Source organism: Rhipicephalus sanguineus, chromosome 1 (genome assembly GCF_013339695.2).
Source record: "Rhipicephalus sanguineus isolate Rsan-2018 chromosome 1, BIME_Rsan_1.4, whole genome shotgun sequence".
Classification (NCBI taxonomy): domain Eukaryota; kingdom Metazoa; phylum Arthropoda; class Arachnida; order Ixodida; family Ixodidae; genus Rhipicephalus; species Rhipicephalus sanguineus.
The window spans coordinates 161691782-161713629 of record NC_051176.1 but is presented as its reverse complement, the minus strand read 5'-3'; the positions used below and the strand labels follow the sequence as shown (position 1 = coordinate 161713629).

Sequence of the window (21848 nt, the reverse complement as noted above, 5' to 3'; positions counted from 1 at the left end):
AGGTGGTGGTCGCTAAAGGCACAATCACACACACACACACACACACACACACACACACATTACAATATATATATACAATTACAATTTATATATATTACAATATATATATTGTAATACAATACATATATTGTAATATATATAATATATATATATTACAATATATATATATATATATATACAATATATATATATATATATATATATATTACAATATATATATATATATAATATATATATATTACATTACATTACAATATATATATATATATATATATATATATATATATATATATATATATATATATATATATAATATATATATATATATATATATTGTAATGACGAAGAACGGCACCGTGGTTTGGGCGCTCGCACGCGCTGAATCGGGTAGTGGAAGGAAGAGAACAGCCAGCCAGCGATCAGGCGTTGTCTCTGTTTCTCTCTTTACAATGGCGCAGTCTACGACCATCGAACCGTAAGCGTACCCGCTCCTTCGTCCATGGCATCCGCCAACGTACGGCCGCAGTAAGCGCGGGATGAGGACGGCGTCCAGGCCTCGTCGGCACCTGCTCACCTGCCGCCTGTGCCACCACCGTTCAGGGACGGCGTCTAGGCCTCCTTGACGGCTCCGCACCGTTTCACCGACGCCGTGCTACCTTTTCACGAGCAGGGACGCCGTCCACGCGTCCTTGACGATGTATTCATCCGCTGTGAGGACCGGGACCGCCGCGTACACCGTGGACACCGCCCATGGCTCGTCGGGCGCCTTAACCGACAACGGTGCGGAACTCTTACGCGTCCTCACGGAACTCTGTCGTGAACACCACCGCGTGATGTCGTTGAACTCCGGGCTCTTGCCTGCCGCTTCACCATCGTCGGCCGTTTGGGCAGTGCCGGTGTTCCGGGGCTTCCAGGACGACGTCTTCGGGTGGGTTGAGACTATCAACTCGCTCGGCACCCACCACGCCTGGTCGGACCATCAAAAATGGCTGATTGCCGTCGACCGCCTTTGCGATGCCGCCAAGGCATGGCATGCCTACGAAGGCGTCCGGCAGCGATCCTGGTCGGAGTGGTGTGCGAAGTTGACGGGTCTCTTTCGCCCACTTTTTGATGTCTGCGACCCCCTGCCTACCGAACCACTGTCTACCGCGGATGGGAGCTGTGAGACGCAGAATCCCGACGGTGCAGCTCGGGCCCCCACCCCCCTGCCGTCTCACGGTGACCGAGATCGTGAAGGGCACGGCGCAGCTGTGTCTGCTAGCTGCTCCACGGACAGCTTCGCGGAGTGCCCTGCGGCAGTCGTCGACACTAGCCGAGAGGTTTACTTCTCCCTACAGATGTCCGACTTCGTGTCGGTCATCTGTAGTCGGTCACCCACCACAGGAACATCCTTGACAAAGACTAAGACCGTCTGCGAGCCACAGCAGCCGACGAGCCGGCCTCCAAGCTATCCAGCGCTAGAGTGCCAGGAGGCATCGGGCGACGTCAGCCCTGTGTCGACGTCAGCTCCATCGCAACCAGCCAGTGACGAAACACTAACCACCACTCCCGGTTGGGCCCACAGTCAGGAGCAACATCATTGCCGACCATCACCGCAGTCATTGGCCGAGTGTGCGGACGCTCGCCCCCATCCAAGCACCGATTCCCTAAAGCAAGCTGAGGTGCTTATCCCAGCTGGGTTCGTTGACACCAAAGACTTGCCAGTTCAGGACATGTCTCAAGCTAATGACACGGCTTCTGACCAGTACGGCTCAAATGTCTGCGACCCTTTGGCAAGGACAGTCACTTCGAGCACCTTGGGGAACATGACCGCAATACTACCACAAGAGCATGAGCTGCATCAAGAATCAGCTGCTCGCACTTCGTCCCACATGGGTAGGAGGGCACAACGGCTCAGCTCGACCCACCGCGAACAGCGCGACCAACTCCACACGATCCGACATTCAAGAGTTGCGAATACGCGTTGTCTTGCCCGATTCATAGATATGCGGCGCGACCAGCGTCAAGTGGACCTGTGGCAATCCGGAAACAGTCGGGTCCGCCCACCAGAGACGTCGCCGACAAGTTTTCAGAAGACGTCACACTATGGACAAGACCGACCACAGCGACAGAGCTAATTCCGCCTGCCAGAGAACACACTGGCAGACCCCCAAACCAAGTTAGAGCGTGGCCGGGACCGACCACCAAGATGCAGCCAGTGCCGCCCACCAGAGACACAGTCGGCAGCTGCGGCCGCTCGCAGTCATGGCCGAGTGTAATGACGAAGAACGGCACCGTGGTTTGGGCGCTCGCACGCGCTGAATCGGGTAGTGGAAGGAAGAGAACAGCCAGCCACCGATCAGGCGTTGTCTCTGTTTCTCTCTTTACAATATATATATTAAATGCGAAGCATTTCTTAGCGAACCTCAGGCACTTTGGCCGTTTCTATCTACGTATCTATCTATCTATCTATATAGCCGCCTACGACTGGGTGCTCTCCTAGTAGTCTCTATAACTTGTAATATACCAAAATTGGCATAGCAGGGGATCAGTGTATGACGAACACGATTCACTGGTCATGACATGAATACGCAAAATACCTGTCGCGTACGTCATGAAACCCTCTCAGTCACGTGTGGCACATACCCTCATACTAGAGTTCATGTTATGCGGGTATGTGCCACAGGTGATACAGAGTCCCAACCAACACAGTAACCGCGAACACACATATTCACACGCAAGGAAAGTGATAATAATAATAATCGGGGTTTTATGTCCCAAAACCACGATATGATTATGAGAGACGCCGTAGCGAAGGGCTGCGGACATTTCGACCATTTGGTATTCTTTAACGTGTGCCGAGATAGCACAGTACACGGGAATCTAGCATTTTGCCTCCATCGAAATTTGACCAACGCGGTCGGGATCGAACCCGCGACCTTCGGGTTAGCAGTCGAGCACCGTAACCGCTACACTACCGCGGCGGTCGCAAGTGAGGAAGCTGAAGACAGAACACCCCTGTAAGACGCTCAACTACCGTCCACGTGGTCCGCAACGCGGACCACGTGGATTACCCAAAAACCGGGGTCAATGCTTCCTACAATAAACCTGCCGAGAGAACCAGGCCTCTCATCATTACCGGTGTTTTTCAACATTTATTTATCAACACCCAACAACGCGTGGTCCTTATACTGCGTGAAAGACGGCTTGGGTGTTGACAGGGCATCAAAAGACCTCGCTGCCACGTCCAGGACAGGAGGCATCGTAGATCATTTCATCGTAAAAGGCATCCAGGATTTCCACCAGCTGTACTATACCTCGCACTTCACTGCACTTAGACCCCTCGTAGCCGCGATCACGAACGGATCCGATTAGCAAGTCCGGTCCAGCTGCTGGGGCTCACTGGTCACGCGGATGGTGACCTTGTTCAAGAACTGTCAAGAACCCCTTCCACACATGCTCACGGCTTCGTGAAACGTACGTGCGTCCTCCGTCATAACGGACAAGTATAAGCATAACTGTAACAACTGCAACTGTGACTAGCGTACGTGTAGTGCGCCTCCGCGTGCCACTTGGCTGTGTATATATGTAGGGAAACTTTTCTGAATAAAGCTTAGTTGCGAGTAGCGCCTCTCCTGTGTATCTTTGTTCCTTTGTCTTGTTCGGATTCGCGCTATGCAGTATTGAAGAATATAAGCACTCCATATCAGCTTACCGCGCCTGGTGTTGGTAACGTATGTTGCTGTTGGCATCGTTACGAAACTGTAAACGACTGGCCATATAATACATATGCGACTCTTCAACATATGATTGTGCGTATACCAGGGGCGTAGCCAGAAATTTTTTTCGGGGGAGGGTTCAACCATACTTTATGTATGTTCGTGCGTGCGTTTGTATGTGTGCGTGCATATATACGCAAGCAAAACTGAAAAATTTCGGGGGGGGGGGGTTTGAACCCCCCCAACCCCCCCCCCCCCCTTGGCTACGCCCCTGGCGTATACCACTTCCATATTTCTCTAGCGTCATTCCGTAGCGTTTCGCTCAATGTGAAAATTACGCCAGTCACCGTGCATGCCGCGCATGCTTCGCATAACATCGATACCCACGGTGCGTGGGATCTGCCGAATTTTTTTTTTGCTGTGGGCGGGGGGGGGAGCGGTATGTACGGCATAACGTCCACGTAGTTCTCAAGGCACGCGCGCGGCCGGCGCCCAGAGTCTAAACGAAACTGCTCAGCACCGCATCTAGCTGCTGCTGCATAAACCTGGCTCGCTGTGCACAATCATGGATGCCCACTACGCAGCGCTGACACCCGTTCCCCTCCCCCGGTGTAGAGTAGCAGACTAGACCATACTATCGCTCATGCCAACCTCTCGGCTTTTCTGTAAATAAACCTCTCTCCTGAAGACACGCGGCGCAAACGAAACTACTGCTTGTCGCAGCTCAGAACCCAGTTGCTATCGACGCGATCATAACACCCACGCAGTTCGCGTGCGCCGAGTTTGAGTAGCCGAGTAAAATTTGAAACCGAAAGAAATTTGCCGCAGCCACTGGAGCCTTGGTTGCCAAAAACGCGATTGTGGCAAGATTGTAGATGGTGACAACACCGTGATGGTGACCATGCCTTTCTGAGGCCTGTGGCCGTTTCGGTTCGCGAACACTTTTCGCTCGTTTGCGTCGGACATTCGCGGCGTTTCGTGCTTTGCGCACTCCAAAGATCGTCCGAATTAACCGGATTCCGGCCAAGTATGATCGGATTAACGCGTTTTATGCCATTAAACAATACATATGCTTGCGGGACCAGAGAACACGTCCGAGTTATCCGATTTTCCTCATTAACAGTGGTCGAATTAACGATCTTTTGCTGTACATAGGTACAGTGGTGTTTGGAATGCTTGATAATGTGTAACTGCATGTCGAGCTTGCTTTAAAGGGGCCCTGCAACACTTTTTGAGCATGGTCAGAAAACGCTGCCGATCAGTATTCGAGGATCCCGAGAGCATGTGGGCTAAACACTATAGCGCAGCACGCGGCCTGGAATTTACAATTAATTCTCAAATTCAGATAGAAATCGTTCCCTCTTCGCTCGACAAATGATGCCATAAACCCAAAGTGCACGGCCATTGGCTGATTTGAGCATCGTGAGCTGCGCAGTTACCGCGGAAGCCGCTGGATGGCGCAACCCCACTGAAGGACCGCGCGTTGGAAGAAAAAAAAAAAGGAATGTGCTCAAGGTCTTCAAGCGCGTGACGTAACTTCTTTAGCTCATGCCAGCCCTCCCTGCTTAGCTTCCAGTGCGCTCGTGGGGACGAGAAGAGAGAAGGCGCTTACAGCGTGCTACAAATCCGTTAACTCCGCTCGTACTTGACGGATTTAAAAGTATTGGCGGCAGCGGATTCGTGAGGCAATAAACTTCTTTAATGACGCCGTTAGAAGATTACTTAGAAGTTGCAGGGCGCCTTTAAATATCAGTGTCTGAAACGACGTGACAAAATTGCTAAGTGCTTCTCTTCCTGCCAAGCTACAGCAGGGCAGCAGCTTGATTAATGGATTTGAGAAACACGAGAGAGACATGCCAATTAGGAGAATTAGCAGTTTCAACATGCTTGCTCATGGAAATATCTCACCAAAATTTTTATAAAAAGATTATTGTGGCACCCATGTCATCAGCGCGAATGTAAAGAGTCAAACAGCAGCAGAGGAACTTTTTAACAGTACTTAGCGTCTGCAATATTTGCAAAATTAAACTCATTCATGATCTTTAGCAACCATCGGGGTACTGTTTCTGCTAGCAGTCAATTGGTTATTTCTCACAAGTAAGCAACCAAAGCAATAGACATGCGTGCATGCACATTAAAGTACTTGGTTGTTAATTTCCTAGCTGGTATTAGTCACTTGGGAGTCAGCACATGCAGAATAGCATTCACTGATGCAAGAAGAAACATCAATTGCATTCAAATAAAAAAAAAAACTTTAATGGACCAGCTCTCCCAGATGTTGCCATGAATAAGAACTGCTCTGATGGCATAATTTATTTGGTTATAATATATCATGCAACATTAGGAAGGTAGTTGCAGAGGTTTTTTTTTTCTCAGTCTTTGCACAAAGCAGTAAAATGTTCTAGCGGCATCACACCCAAAAGCAAAAAACAAACAAAACAGCAAACAATTGTTCTTGACACATTTATAATATGTATATATACCTATGTTTATATACACACAACTCCTAGTGCACATCACTGAAGCAATTCATGGATGGCAATTTGTTAAAAAGTCAAACACTGTGGCAATACTCAAATTTTTAAGAGCCCCCAACCACAAACACAAAAGGTAATATAAACTGCAAATTACAATGTCATGGCTGCCCCCGAAATACCATCTCCAAGCACTTCTCATCTGCACAGAATAACATCTACAAAAGCAGAAAACCATGTGTAGAAAACAGAGTTCATATGATAAAAGGAACAACTTCATTGAACAGGCCTGAAGCAACAGTAGCAAAGTTGTTCAAAAACCATTAAGTTAGCCTCCAAAGCAAACAGCTGAGCACATTTTAACAGCCCTGTGGAAACCGGGCAGATGTCTTTACTAATTGAACAAAAATTCATCTCTCAAAGACATATTTCAGAAAAAGATTAGTCTTTTGTTATGCCACATGGAAAATGAACCAAACTCTGTGTCAACTGAAATCACAAGGTACCAACATCAGCCAATTAGTTCTATCCCTATAAAGGTACAGTAAAAAGGAGAGGCAATCCTTGCAGTTACGCGAGATAAGCTTCAGGTGTGAAGAAGAAAAAGCCACTCTCAAAATAGCCTTTTCTTGTTCTCTAAGAAAATGACACCACAAGAAAAAAAAATAATGCGATTCCACTAGAAAAGAATTTTAAAACACCAAGTTGCAAGTTATATTTTTAGAAGAAAAGGCAGGAAACATAAACCTTTAAAACGGCGCCTAAGTAAACGACAGAGCAGCTTTCACGGCACAACACCCATGGGTAAACTTGGCATACAATTTTTTTCATGCCCTTAAAACAAACGGAGAGAAAGGAGGAGGGAGCAAGAAAAAAAAAGCACACAGTCTAATGCTCCATCGACACACTCTCTCTCTCTCTTTATCACGAGAGAACATTTCTTTCCCGTGGCACCACACTTCTGGCATTGCAGGGTGTTTTGTTGCACACACACACACGCACAAGTCGCGCGCATCGACGTCTTCACACGAACTGTGAAAGTAGGCTCGCCTTGAGTGTCCACGAAGTTTCTGCTGCAAGTTACAGCTGCACAGGAGTGGACAAGAAAGAAGAGCCACAGAGGAGTGAGAAAGAGGCAAGACCACTGGGGAAAAGAAAGAAGAAAAAATAATAAAAGAACGTTTATAAACTATGAGCAGTCTTCTTCCTATTTGCTTAGCTGCTGCTTCAAGTGTTGAAGGAATTCATAGTAGGAAAGTGCTGATTCTGTTCGGTCATCAACCATGTGCTGCACAAAAAGGTGCCGATCCTTGCTGTCTTCCCTGTAAAGCATAGAGAAAGCATAAGCCATATGCAAGTGAACATACAATGGAAACTCAGCAATGTGTCTGCTAGTAGAAACACAAACAGCAAAAACTAGAAAATCTATCCAAACTTAGCAGGCAGTCATTAAGTACAGTGTCAGCTAAAAAACACAAAACCTCTACAAGGACTTCCGAATGCAACTACACATTCCTTGAAACTGAATTCCAGGCTTCAGGACTTTACCAGAACAATCTTTAGGGGGGATGTGTAACATCAACATTAGATCTACCATTTCTAGTTTCACCTTTACCATTCCAACTCTTCTGCCTATGAGAAATTCGTAAGTGCCTGGAGTGGATAGTTGATGAAGGCTATATTCATCCGAATGCATCCGCCACACTTCCAATGTTTTTTTTTTTTTTTTTTTCAAAATTAGCTGATCATAGGCTTCGTGATGCAATTTAACAGCCTACCAGTATCAACACATGCTCTACACAATATCTGCAAAGCTTCAACTTTCTACATCTGTTCACCTACCTGTGCAGACTTAAAAAAAATCATTCCTAAATGCACATTACTCAATAACGTTGTATAGATGAGAAACAGACATGGCAAAGCGTGAGAGAGCTCTTCACAGCAGCTATAAAATTTCCACTCAGTTGGGTTAATTGAAAAGTTTGACAGAGCTCAGCTCAGCTGGATACAAGTGCTACCTGTGCACGCACCTGATCACCCAGAGGGGGCTGTAGAAGGGCCGTCTTGACTGTGTCCAGGAAAGGAAGTTTCGTACCCTTTCAGACTCCTCAGTTTCAAGCTGGGGCAGCTCATTCTGCACAATACAAGTCATGAGTGTACTCTTCTGTTGGTATAACATAAAAGCACACAATTATCGGATTTTCAGTGCCAAAATCACAATATCACTATGAAGCATGCCATAGTGGGGGGGGGGGGTCCAGATTAATTTTGACCACCTTGGGTTCTTTTAAATGTAAGTACATAGATATTCTTGCATTTCACCACCATCGAAATGCGCCCACCGTGGCCAGGAATCGAACCAGCATCCTCAAATTTAGCAATGCGACGCTGTATCTGCTAAGCTACCACGGCGGGTTAAAAAAAAAGCAAAATGCATGTGCCAGTGCATGCAATGTACGCAACAACTGACTTTAGTTAATTAAACCTTAATGGGGCATGAAAAATTAACTTTCTCTAATTATCTAATTATCAAATCAAGCTTTTACCCGCACAGGTATACAGGGAAACAGACAGTGCTGTTTCAGAGTTATACAGGCTTACTACAACTGATCAGCGCCACCAAAAATGGCAATAAATGCGCTCACACAGCATAACATGCACATATATGAATGTATGTATGAAAGAATGTGGAAACGCTGTTTTTTAAATACAAACTCCCTGCAATGTTTATATATATATCATTTTCTTTAGAAATGAGAAAATATTCAGCATTCAATTTAATATTCGGAGGCACTTTCTCTCGAATATTTGCATTTGAGTTAGAGATTTCACTACTTAAAGGCCAACTCCGGCGATTTTTCGAGGTCCATGGATCTCAATAAAATTCTCTGGGTATGTTCCTTTTCACGTTCCCGTTATTTATGCCAAATTACAAGCTGGAGACATACGCAGATTCATTGCAAGTGAATTTTATTGATTGCCCCGACTCTCCCCACCTCGCTTCCCAGAATTATTGGCAACATTGCGTGCGTGACGTCATTTTTGTTAAGCGGAAGTGACGGAACCGAGGGGCCACTAGAGAGTCTGCTATCCGCAAGGCAACAATCGCGAGTGTTTGGCGAGTGCTTCGTTGGCTGGGCGTGTGAATTTCAGTTCCTTGTGGTAATGCGTGCGATGGGTGGCAAGTGGTGTCGCGTTGTGGGCTGCACACGATTCCCCGTTGGCAGTCACGAAACACTTGCACCTAACGATTACCCTGCGTCTCTATATTAGAGTGTTTTAGCTAGCAATGCCGGTCTACCGCAAGGAAGGTACGGTAATACCGTACCGGCTAAAGAATGTACAGTGGCGGTCAAAATTTTGCGGACCAAGGGAGCGCATGGCAGACAGCACCGAGGCGCCTTCTCACGGCTGCTTGCGAAGCTCTAGAGCGCGCACTGCGCACACGCATCCTTGTTTACCTGCCGGCCCGCTTGTTCGCTCGCTTTAAGTGCGCGCGCGCCGGAAAGCCAGAGAAATCGGAAGGTGCCGCTCCTGCAATTATGCAACTTGTACTGGCAGTGCTCGGTGCGCGCTGCACTCTGCGCTTTGTGCCCAGACGCTTCGCAGCGTGGAAAGTACGCTTTGCGTCAGTTTGTCTCAAATCGACATGTCTGATAAGACATATAAGCAGCTTCCATTCGCGGAACTCATGCATGCTGCATTTTTTTTTTGTGGTGCTCGGTGCAACTATCATGCGCCCGTTGTGATGCGCTATAAAAGAAAAAACTTGGCATCGACCGGTTTGTAGCACAAACCTACAAGAAAAACCCACATGGGTTAAAAAATGAAGAAGAAAATTCTTGAAAGCTGACGAAAAATTTGTCCAGACCAGGACGAAGTTTTCGCCAAGTGGAAAAGTTTTCTTTTAGGCAAATCGCTCGGGGCTTCCGCGGTGACTGCAGTAGCGGCACCTTGCACTTTCTCTGGCGTTCTGGTGCGCGCGCAGTTGAAGCGAGCGAACGATCAGGCCGGCAGGTAAACAAGGATGCGCGTGCGCAGTGCGCGCTCTAGAGCTTCGCAAGCAGGCGTGAGAAGGCGCCTCGGTGCTGTCTGCCACGCCAGCGCCTCCTCTATTTTTCTGTGCCTGGGCGAAGGAGCGGAGCACAATGGGAACCAACCGTCGGCGTTAGTGTGGCTTTTAGATGCCGGGCGCCGCCACCGTAGTAGACCAGCCGTCGCGTCCTCGCTCGCGGAAACGAATGCCGTGGCTGCATTCGAAGCTGCTATATGGTTCAGCTTTCGGCTGTATTCGTGTTGTTTAAAGTATAATGAAAACTTGTACACTGGAATCATGAAGCACTTGTCATTCTGGGCAACCAGCCCATTTTGAAGGCATGTGTCTTTCGCGGCTATTTGATCGAGACGCTTGCGCGTCGTCTGCTAGCCCGATTCCAGAGAGCGCACGCCAGTGATGCGTGGAAAATTGTTTTGTCACCGTTACGTTCGCTTGACTGAGAGTCGGTTATTGACTGTCTGAATGTCGATTTTCGAAAGCAGCATTTGCCAAGAGCTAATACTGAAAGCTTGGGCGCTTAATAGAGTCTTTTAGCAAGTTACGGAAATACGGTACGCAAACACGGTAAGGCAGTACGGTATCGCTCCTCCTTTCCCGGTCGTTGAGTGGCCAAAGTACAACCAGCGGGAAAGGAGGAACGCTACCGTACTGCCTTACCGTATTTGCGTACCGTATTTCCGTAACTTGCTAAAAGACTCTAATGTTCTCCGATGCGTGCTACCGTCTTCTGGTGTAGCACACTATACGCAAGCCATGAGTTCATGTGCTAAATAGCATGAAATGTCACTAAGCTGCTTCCAGTGACAATGCATATAATGATTGTCGGTTGTTTCGCCGGTAGCGCATGTAGTGTCCATGGGCTCCGATTCTTCAGCTTCGGGATCTAATGTCAGCGCTGCATGCACATGACGGCGATCGCGAGGCATTGTTGCTATTGGTACTACATGCATTCGTTGACTGTTCGGACGCAACACGGTCAACGTTTAGGGATACTGGCCATGCTTGATTCAGTTGTTACCTTAGGCTGCAAACGTGAAGGGTAGTCTGCAAAGAGTGACGCTACTGCATCCTTCTTGAGCCGCCGCTTCTTATATTCTATACGAAATCTTCGCGTCGTAAACGACGGCTGCATATTCTAGTGTAGCTGGAAGATGTCTTATGGCGTATTCGGTTGGTCGCTCCGATCCTCTGGATCGGAGTCAGCAGATGCGGAGGCAGCCCGCAATCGGAGCGCGAGAGGTAGCGTACCAACCGAATGGATCGACGATCTCAGAGCAGCGCGCCTGTAGCGCCACCGTGCAACCAGCGCGGGAAGCCGCCGGGTAAACATCGACAAATGGGGTTGACCATCCGAGCTGGCGTCATCGCCCGAGCTGCTGTTTTAAGGGCGAGACAGATAGTACGATTTTGCCTCCGATCTGGCGTGCGGCGTCGGATGTCCGGCATGTGGCGTACGGCGATTCAGCACACACGGGGCGAACGAGCAATCAGCCGTAGGCTCCGCCCACATAGGGCGCCTCGGCATGCACACTTGGAGGACTTCGTATCCTCGTAATAAAGCAGAAAACAAACAATTTTGCACAGTCACGCTTCGTTATATAAGAAAATAATCACTACAACTACGCCTTCGCGAACGACGAGCACATCGCAACAGCTCGCCGCCACTCACGATTCCGAGAGGTAGGCCTAGCATGGCGGACGCCGGCCGTCGCCTACGCCGTTCACGATCACACGCGAGCTCGGCAGCGCTTGTTATTGCCAACACGATTAAGCTTTGTACTCGCATGTAATGCTTTAGCATACGCTATTAAGTTGCTCGGCGTCATCGATGTGAAGGCATTCGTCTGCGAGCCGCTGTAACCACATTTACGTTTCGTCCGCCTTCAGTATCCGCCTCCTTTTCGACATGGTGCAGTTATGGCTTTGTACATGTGAACTCACCACACAAACGCTCAAAAACGCCACGAACACAATACAACACACGTGTACGAAGTATTACGCGTCCCCTTCCGAAATGCGCGCTCGCGCTGTCACCCTGTCACCTGCCAGTATCTATTGCCACGTGAGCCCCCCTCCCGGCCAGATCGCACCACGCTCTCACTTCGAAGTCAGAGCGGTCGGGAGCGCTCCGAGTCGGAGGCTGGCGCTCCGAAAGAACCAACCGAAGGTAGTTCGAGCGCTCGGATTTTGCCAACCGAACGCGCGACCACTTTTCAGAGCGCTCTAGAGCGCTCAAGATCGCCCAACCGAATACGCCATTAGGAAACCAATTATCCTGCCTAATTACTGCAAGCCACCTCTACCAAACACCAACGGCAGCTGGAATTTCATGGAACGACAGCCGAACAGTGTATTAAGGCGAAAGCCTTAGATGCCTCATCAAACGCGACAATTGACCGTCGGCGGCGTCAGCACGAGTGATACAAAAATAATTACGTGATGACGTCATCATATATGACGTCACAGATCATAAAATTTTGTGACATCGTCGTGACGTCACATAACGTGACGTCGGCATATTACATCTTCGTTTGGTCAAAATGTGCCGATCACGGAGGCAGTGCATGCCTGCGCTGATGTGCAGAAAGCTTGCACTGCCTCCGATCCTTGAGGCTGTAAGAAAACCACGTTAGGCGCAGAAATATCTCGGAGGGAGGCAAGAAATGTTCAATACATTGACTAGAAGAAAATAAGAAGCTGGCTTTCGCCTTTCAGTCGTCTTAGATGAATGCATAAGGGACCCTGTGAGATTTATTTTCTTTATCATTAAAGGGAAATAAAAAAAGCACAATCGTGATTTCTTTCAGTTCCATTTGCAGAGTGTAACACAACAGTATGACATACTAAGGCATTGGGGCGGTTGCAATACACTGAAATAGAAAATAAAACGCAAATACTATCTACTATCAAACTCGAGTGCAAGTATCGAACCGGCAGCACGGCCTGATAGTCTGTCTGCGGAATACTTACAGCGGGGATGGAAAGACACGCGAACATGCGGCATCTGCATTCTTTGCTGTTTCGCATCTATTTTCAAGTGGTTATAGCCTCGATGATTCATCAGAACACGACGTAATCCATATGACACAATAAAATACCATCTAGCATCTTTTTATTGCCACCACGGTTAGAGCGTGATGAAAACAGCGCGCCGCTATGTTCGCGTTTCTTTCCATCCCCCTGTACCTGTGAAAGCCTGCAAGAAGCACAAATGCAATTAAACTCGGATGCATACACGAATTCGCGAGCTTCGTGATACGCGCGGCCGTTGAGCGCCAGCTTCCCGTAGTCTACTTGCACAGCGCCACCACACGGCAGCGGCGAGCGGACGCGGAGCGCGCGCTCGACGGCCCGAGGAGAGCGTTCGCCCAGGCACTGAAAAATAGAGGAGGCGCTGGCCACACGCTCCCGTGGTCCGCAAAATTTTGACCGCCACTGTACATGCGTGAACATCACCGAAACACTTTCCGTAACATATACAGGGTGCACCGTGACCGGGCCTATTGGTATACAGTGAGCTGCGCATTGTGCGAAACAACGTAACCTAATGGTGCAAAAGGTGGCTCATACTTGGCTTATATTAAATTCCTTCGGACGTACCAACGCAGTGTTGAACGCCGCTATTGCCAAACTTATCCACTCTTCCCATAGCAATATTAAGAAGCTTTAGAATTTGTCCGCGAACTTCTCAGCGATAGCATTTTACCCGATCATGGCCCCACAAACTTGAGCTGCCTGGACAGGTGGTGCCATCTGGCGGTGGAATGCGCAACCAGGCAAGCAAAGAGCTAAACAGGTGTGTTTCACTTCATCGAAGAGGATTAGCCATTATAGTTGGCCTCCAAATGCGTTGGAATCACAGCTGTCATTTTCCGACAGCTCAGCTTGTGCACGTGACACGGTCAGTCACACACAAGATTTCCGACGGAGTCACCTTTCAACTGAGCGTCTGCTCTTCGCCGCTTTCGCAGCTTTCATACTACACGCTGGAGGGACTGGCATGCCCTGCATGATTTTTGGTTTTGTCCCCACGTATACGTCCCGCGAAGACAGTATGCTCAGTTGGGTTTCGGTTTCGGTGTCGCGCTTTTTTGCTTATTTGAAATTATTCTCCAATTTGCCGAGTAGTATTTCTGCTATCGGGCCCGTGACAGGAGTGCCTCACGAACACAAAAGCACCATTACTTTGACATGGCCAAAAAATCGCCGGAGTTGGCCCCCAGGCAGCCGGGACTGGAACAATCTTCCCCCAAGTGTCATCCATCATTCCAACACGGATAACTTTAGAAATGCCATAGAATCATTGTTTTATTAACCCTACATTGTTTGCCCCCACCCTCATGTAAAGCCCTCTGTTGGGGGCCTTTGAGGTATATTAAATAAATAAATAAATAAATAAAGGAGCACTGACACAAAAATGTTGCATCTTGTTTTTCCTGTTGCAATACGTGGCTAACAACCCACTTGTCACGGCTGGAAAGCTCATTTGCTCAAGCGCGCGACGGTTAATTATTTGGAGACTGTTTTATAGCGCTCAGTCGCAGTTTCGGTTTTCAGAGAGCGCCGAGTGAGGCGGGACGTGGAGGGGTTTTCGTGTAAACAGCTGGCTACGTGAGCACACAAAACTGCATGCACATGAGCAATGCACTACCGAGGCCAGGACATCAGCTTTTGTGTACCGTGCAAGTCTGCCCCTCTTTCAGTTGAAAAGGTCTGCTAGGAGAGAGCGCTCGCAAGGATCATGGCAGCCAATACAAACTCCTGACGTAGAGGGCGGTTGGTTGTTTACACAAGGACGGAAGGTGCATTTCGCGTGCAGTGGTGCAACACGCACTTCAAAATTGATTTTAAGTATGTTCTAGGCTATATTATCTGTTGATATTTCGTAGATGATGCGTGTGTGTGCACAAAAATCTATCCCACAAGTTATCTCGCCTTCAAAATTTTGTGTCAGTACGCTTTTAAATACCCGTAATAAAATGCAACCATATAGCAGACAAAATATGATCCCCACACTGTATGTGAAGCAACAAGTAGACCCATCACACCAGGCGGAAATCTTCAGGGACCTGCATCATTTTTTTTTAATTGAGGTTTTGATGTCATAAATTGTTGCCTTTTGAAAGCTTTTGTTACAAAATATTTCTCTGTGTATTCCTTGTGTCAATCATACTAAGAAACAGTCATTTTTACCCAAGCTAAATTAAATAGGAGACCGCCATCATGGGGACCTTGATAGCTTTAAACACTTTTTCATGAGAAGACACAGCCTTTAGACTGTGCAGTCATGACTGCAGCAACTATAGCAGGCGGCATGTGACAGGGAGCCCACCAAAACCGTAAAAGGAATATCCTTTTTTTTAGCATCCTTATTTCTCTTCATTGCATGAGGAACAGTGCATTGCCCACGATTACACAAGACAAGTGAATTCAATGTCCCAGTATTCTACATGGCTGTGACTACAAAAAAATCACAGCTGCAAGGGCGAAGCAATGAATGCGATAGCAACAAATTGGAATGTTATACAAAGTAACTAACAGCTAGCTTTAGAATCCGATCTTGTGTAACTCTACAAAACGCTGGTTAAAGCGAATGCAGCCGCTCCAGAGTAGCGAAGCAGTTTTTGTGCCATCTGTCGTCTCAACATAAAGCAAGCGCTAAGCGCACATCACGTATTCGAGCTGTCTAGTGATGTCTATCAAGATAGTGCACGCGACCACGCGGTTACAATCAAAGTTCGCAGTTGCTGCTCAAGCGACTATGTAAGGTCGAACCTCATGAAAAAACTTTAGTTCTTCATGCCGATTGCAAATACTATATGCAACAATATTTTTTGCACGTCAACTACTTCAGGAGATAGACAAGACTGCCATAACAGCTCTGGCAGTTGACCTCTCATCACGTGGCACTTGATTTGAAAAATGGATTTGCAAAAACAGCACCTAACAATGACCCTCTGACCACTGGCACCTGGAGCAGCTTAGATTTATTGCCTTGGTTTTCCTTTGCACACTGAAAGTCATTAAAGTCCTTTCAATATAATGAAGTTTAGCATAGGTCAGCAAACTCACTCATGAATCAAGTCACTGACACTCACCTAGTTACAGATCTGGCTGTGAGTCTGAGTGAGCCCGGATGAGTAATCTTTTGGCGAGTTTGAGTTCGAGTGGGTCCGGTTGAGAAAAAGTTTTGTGAGTGAGTCCAAGGGAGTCCGGTTGAGGAAAATTTTGGTGAGTCTGAGTCTGAGTGAGCCCTAAGCGCAAGATATACAGGGTATGTTCGAAAAGTAATGTCAGTGAGTCGATTAAAAAAGATGTATTGATCAGATCAGCATAACACAAAGGTTTCAAAATAGGCTCCTCCTGCGGCGATCCATCGCTATCAGTGACATTTCCACGCACCGAAGGCGGCACAGTAGGTCTCCTCCAGAATGTCCTTCAATGCCTTGGTGCAACCCTCTTTGACTTTGTCAACTGTCCCGAAATGATGTCCTTTCATGGGAGTTTTCAAGCGCAGAAACAAAAGGACGCCTGGAGGAGTAATGTCAGGACTGCAGGGCAGTTGGGAAACCTTTGGAACCTTTGAATCGACAAGGAAGCGGGTCAAGATGTAGGCAGTGTGGACTGGCACGCTGCCATCGGTGATGGTCGCTGACGCAGTCCAGTGCACGCTTCATCGCTGACCTCTTTATGACCTTCTAAAAAGGCCTTATGCCACCAGTACATTTCACGTTATGACTAACAATTATGACTAAAGGTCTTTATCATAGGAAGAGTTTCCACTTCGGACTTCTCGAGTTTCACATAAAACTTGACGTCAATCCTTTGTTTCAATAAGCACTGCATTGTGGATTGCGTGGGAAATGAAAACGAGTTTCACGGAAAAGTCTCTCCTTATTCTCGAGATGGTAGCATACGACAGTGCAACCGCACGTGCGTAATTAACTCCCCCCTCTACCAATAGCGTTTTTTATTCTGTCTGGTATTCCGGTAACGCGAAGGCGTAGCGTAATACCGGATAGCATGCGTCATAGCTGCCACCATGTTAAGTGGCGCAAGCTATGGAGGAAAAAAACAACAACTAACAAGCACATTATTATATGTCCTCAGAGATTCTGGGATTGCCATTCGCTAAGCCTACAGCCTTGATCATTTGAGTATGGCTCTCGAAAACAGTGCCGAGCCGACACATACTTTGCTGTAGAAGCTCAAGGACATGAGGCTAAAGCAAATAAAAACGACAGTTCGGAGCTAACGAGCTACAGAGCGCACGACGGTCACTTGATAGATTCGAGGTGGACGGCAATCGCTTTCGGCGGCGCGGCCATGTTTACCGGGTGTGCGCATGCGCAATTCGCACCCGGTATTCCGGTACACACAAAGTATTTTGCGTATAGCGGTGTATCGGACAGACTAAAACGCTCCAATATCAAGCAGCTCTAGCCTGTTGTGAGGCATAGAGGCTTTAAAATTTAATCACTGACATTACTTTTCCGACAAACCCTGTATTTCTTGAGCGAGTTCGAGTCAGCTTCACCTTTTTTTTTTGCCCACCTATGAGTTTCAGCACCCAAGTTTCATTATACTGAGATCGCAGATAAGCACGCTTCGTTGTACCGAGATTAAAAGTACATAGTGTTCTATGGACATGAAGCTTAAAGAGTGAAATACTTCATTATATTGAGAATTTCATTAGGCAGTTATACCGAGGTTCAACTGTACATGCATCGTATGTATAGTGAAGAGGAGAGATGTGGGTACCATGTCCTCAGGAATGGCAGCAAAGTTTGGCACGCCCAGCACATTCGTGCAGAATCGGTCGCTGAGTGCACGGCTCACATATAGGTAGAGGCGGTCGACTGTGTCCAATGCGTAGCAACCATGCCTGTCAATATTTTCAAAGGACAGCTGCAATCGTGGCGGCTGGCACACCAGTGTTCCATCGTCCAGCTCCAAGGTGTCCTGCACAAAACAAAATATAGCCAGTAATTCTGACTGCTTAGGAATTGCTATATTTTAAGAGACACTCATGGGAAATTTTAATCCATGTTAGAACCTCTCATGACTACCACATTCCAGTTATAATTAATAAATCATGGTCCACCATATAGAAACTTTGCCAGATTGGAGCAGTTTCATTCTAAAGAGAAATGTGTACTGTTGTAACATCCTATCTTACATCTGTGCTTTTATAGCCATCCCAAACCCTTTGATGTGCTTATTAGTCAGTTGAACACCACCTTTATAGAACCTTTTTTCTTAAACAAAAGAACATGCCAAAACAGCAGTGAAGCTACATCTGTCACAAAGGACCTATATTTATTTGTAGATAACAGGATCAGCCAAGCCTGGTTACTCAGTCAAAACACGTGATAACAAAATTCTTGACACAACCAAAACATTTACGGATCCTTGGCAAACGCCCAAAAGAATTGTGGCATTTTGCACCTAACAATAAAACCTTTATTTTTTGTAACAGCAATCCCTCATTAACAAAATTTCCTGAAAAAGCACCCCACATATTATCTACGCACATAATGCTGTGTCCAAAAACTATCCCCACAGCGCACTTGTGTGGCCACCACCCTTATTTTTTTTACATATAAAAACTGCACTGGAGCTACGATAGTAGAGCAGTTGCGCCTCGCAATAGGTGGTAGTGATGATGATGATGATAACGGTTTGCCCCCCCCCCCCCCCCAAAACAGTACGCACTGTGCAGTGTTCTGACCAAAAATCCAATATTGCATATAAATTATAAAAAGATTTAAAACTGGAGGCGACCATGCAGTGGGCATATTGAAATATTATACTGTATGCCATCACAGCATGGGTTAATGTGGAGCAGTACACACCTGCATGGCATGGCATCCATAATAGCTAACTAGCCGAATCCACGTCCACATGTGAAGACTCCGATAGCTAAGAGGCTTTATTGTGTATCGCTGCACATGGTCATATGTGTCAGCATGTGCAATGTGGTCGGTGTGTACAATTTGTGCTAGGGTGCATCAAGTGCATGGGTGGTGATCGGATCATCTACTTTGCAAGCCTGCCAAGATGCCACCTCAGCCAAAAAGCGGAAATTTATGACGTTACGAGATAAAGCTCCATTTATTGCACAGGTTGAAAAGGACAGGAAGAACACTGAGACTGCCAATGAAGTTAAAATTGCATGCAGTTCACTGTCTACAATTTCGAAAAACAAGGCCTGCATTCTTGGTGTGCTCGAAAATGGTGCAAATGCAAAGGTGACGGCTCCAGCATTCCCAAATTTCAACAAGGTGGTGTTTGCGTATAATTTGTCAACAGCGCGCCAACCAATTGCCACTGGCTGCCAGAGTGCTTAACAGAAGGTGCTGGACTTCGCGTGCATGTTTGGGCACAATAATTTCAAGGCAAGCCCTGGCTGGCTTAGCCATTTTAAAGCCCACCACGTGGTAGTAGCCAGAGTCACTTCCGGGGAAGGAGCAGTTATTGACCTAGTGGCAACGTCATCATGGCTGCAGACCAACAATGTACTGGACAGTACAAGCCCTCGAACATTTACAATGCGGATGAGACGGCCTTATTCTATGAGATGCTTTCAATGCAGACCCTAGACTTAAAACACCAGAAATGCCACGGGGAAAACACAGCAAGTGGCATGATACAGTTTTGTTGTGCACTAATATCTACGGTACAGACAAACAGCCACTGCTTGTAATCAACAGAAGCAAGAAGCCCTGCTGCTTGAAGGGAAATTGTAGTTTGCACGCTCCAAATACACTGCAAACCTGAAGTCATGGGTGACCCTGGCCATATTCAGCAGCTGGCTCAAGGCCTTCGATGCCGACATCTGAAAGGAAGATTGGTCTACCTTTTTCTTGATAATTGCAATGCACATCATATTGATGAGGTGAAGCTCGGAAACGTGTGCTTGGCTTTTCCACTACCAACTGCACTTCCGTACTGCAGCCACTCGATCAAGGCATCATTTGCAGCATCAAACGAGCCTACTGGGAGAGGCTGGTTCAGCATCTGCTGCTGAACCTCAAGCTCAAGCAACCCACCAACATGGACTTGTTCATGGCGCTTGAGATGGTGGCCACCACATGAGTTGCGATGTGTCGGGCCAAGACTGCAAACTGTTTTAACCCATTGAGGGTCGAATATTTTTCACCAAGTGCGACCCCCGGGGCCGATTTTTTTTTATTATTGATTTAAATTCTTCCGATGAATCTCAGAAAAAAACTCAGTTTTTTATTGTGACCATAAAGTGACCAAAAAATCATTTGCGTTGTTACATACATATGGTTTATTCACGAGTAACAGCAAGATAAATTCTAAAAAAAACATATATGACTGTTAAAAAATGATGCACTGCAATAAACATAGATGCACAAAAACAAGTGCACAAAGTGGTGTCAAATGGAAACATGGAGGGAGAAAAGTCACCTTTCATTCAGTCAGCATTGTCTCGCCGCACACACTTTTGAGATGTCGCTCATTCATCAACATCCGAGTCTTTAACTCTTAAGCAACTCCTCGGATGACGGGCTGACATCCAACGAATCAGATTCTCATTCGGCAGTCGAGCGATCATTCAGAGGAATCGCCTCTCGACTCGCTTGCCGCAGAGCAACCAGCGCACACATCCATAGCGCAAGCAAACTGCACGGGTGAGTGAACTGAAGAAAACTGTATGGTTGAACGGCCATCGGGAAAGCAAAAACAAGAGAAAAACCTATAATAATCCTTCGTCTTATTGGCAACGGGACCGAAGTAGTATTTGCGAGTCCCAAAAACAGGAAACGAAACCACAGGTGTATCGTTTGTACCAGTCGGCGCTTGCACTGATAAGGTGTAATCGTGCCCAGGGACCAATAAACCATAGAGTGATGAAGCAGTCACCCTTTGAGAGATTCTAAACCAGACAGCCATCAGTTCTGTGGGCTAAGCATGCCAGGTTCATTGACACACAGCAGGCATCATCACTATGGACTACTGACGTTCGCATGACCACTGACTTCTGAAGCTCCAGTCATCATCACCAGCCTGACTGCGTCCACTGCAGGGCAAAGACCTTTCCAATGTTTTGCCAATCAGCCTTGTCCTACGCTTGCTGCAGCCATGGTATTCCCACAAACTTCTTCACCTCATCTGCCCACTTAACTTTCCGCCTCCCCGTCGCATGCTTGCCTTCTCTTGGAATTCAGTCTGTTATTCTTAATGACCAGCGGTCATCTTGCTATGCGCTACATGCCCTTCCCATGCCTATTTCTTCTTCTTGATTTCGACTGAGATGCCCGTAACACCTGTTCGTTCCCTGACCCACTCTCCTCTCTTCTTGTCCCTTAAAGGGGCCCTGCAACACGCCAGCATGGTCAGAAAACGTGGCTGATCAGTAGTCAAGGCTCCCGAGAACATGTAAGCCAAATATTACAGCGCAGCATGCGGCCTGGAATTTACAATTAATTCTCAAAATGACCCAGAAATCGCTCACTCTTCCCTTGACAAATGATGCCATAAACCCAAACGACTGTGCCATAAACACAAAGTTCACAGCCATTGGCTGATTTGAGCATCGTGAGCTGCATAGTTACTGCGGCCGCCATGGGATGCCGCGGCGTGCTCGCG

At 47.1% G+C, this 21848-nt stretch overlaps 1 protein-coding gene across 5 annotated transcripts in view; it reads right to left on the bottom strand.

Moving 5' to 3' along the window:
* Positions 1-6074: 6074 nt before the first annotated feature.
* The window catches only part of LOC119401386 (protein transport protein Sec24A), a 651765-nt gene continuing 635991 nt past the window's right edge, over positions 6075-21848 (bottom strand). For all 5 annotated transcript variants that reach the window (XM_049417365.1, XM_037668141.2, XM_037668149.2 and 2 more), the window contains 3 exons: positions 17991-18191; positions 8203-8306; positions 6075-7494 (listed from right to left, as the gene is read on the bottom strand). In XM_049417365.1, the coding sequence (XP_049273322.1) occupies positions 7380-7494; positions 8203-8306; positions 17991-18191 (420 nt within the window). In that variant the 3' untranslated portion in view covers positions 6075-7379. The remainder of the gene's footprint in view (positions 7495-8202; positions 8307-17990; positions 18192-21848) is intronic.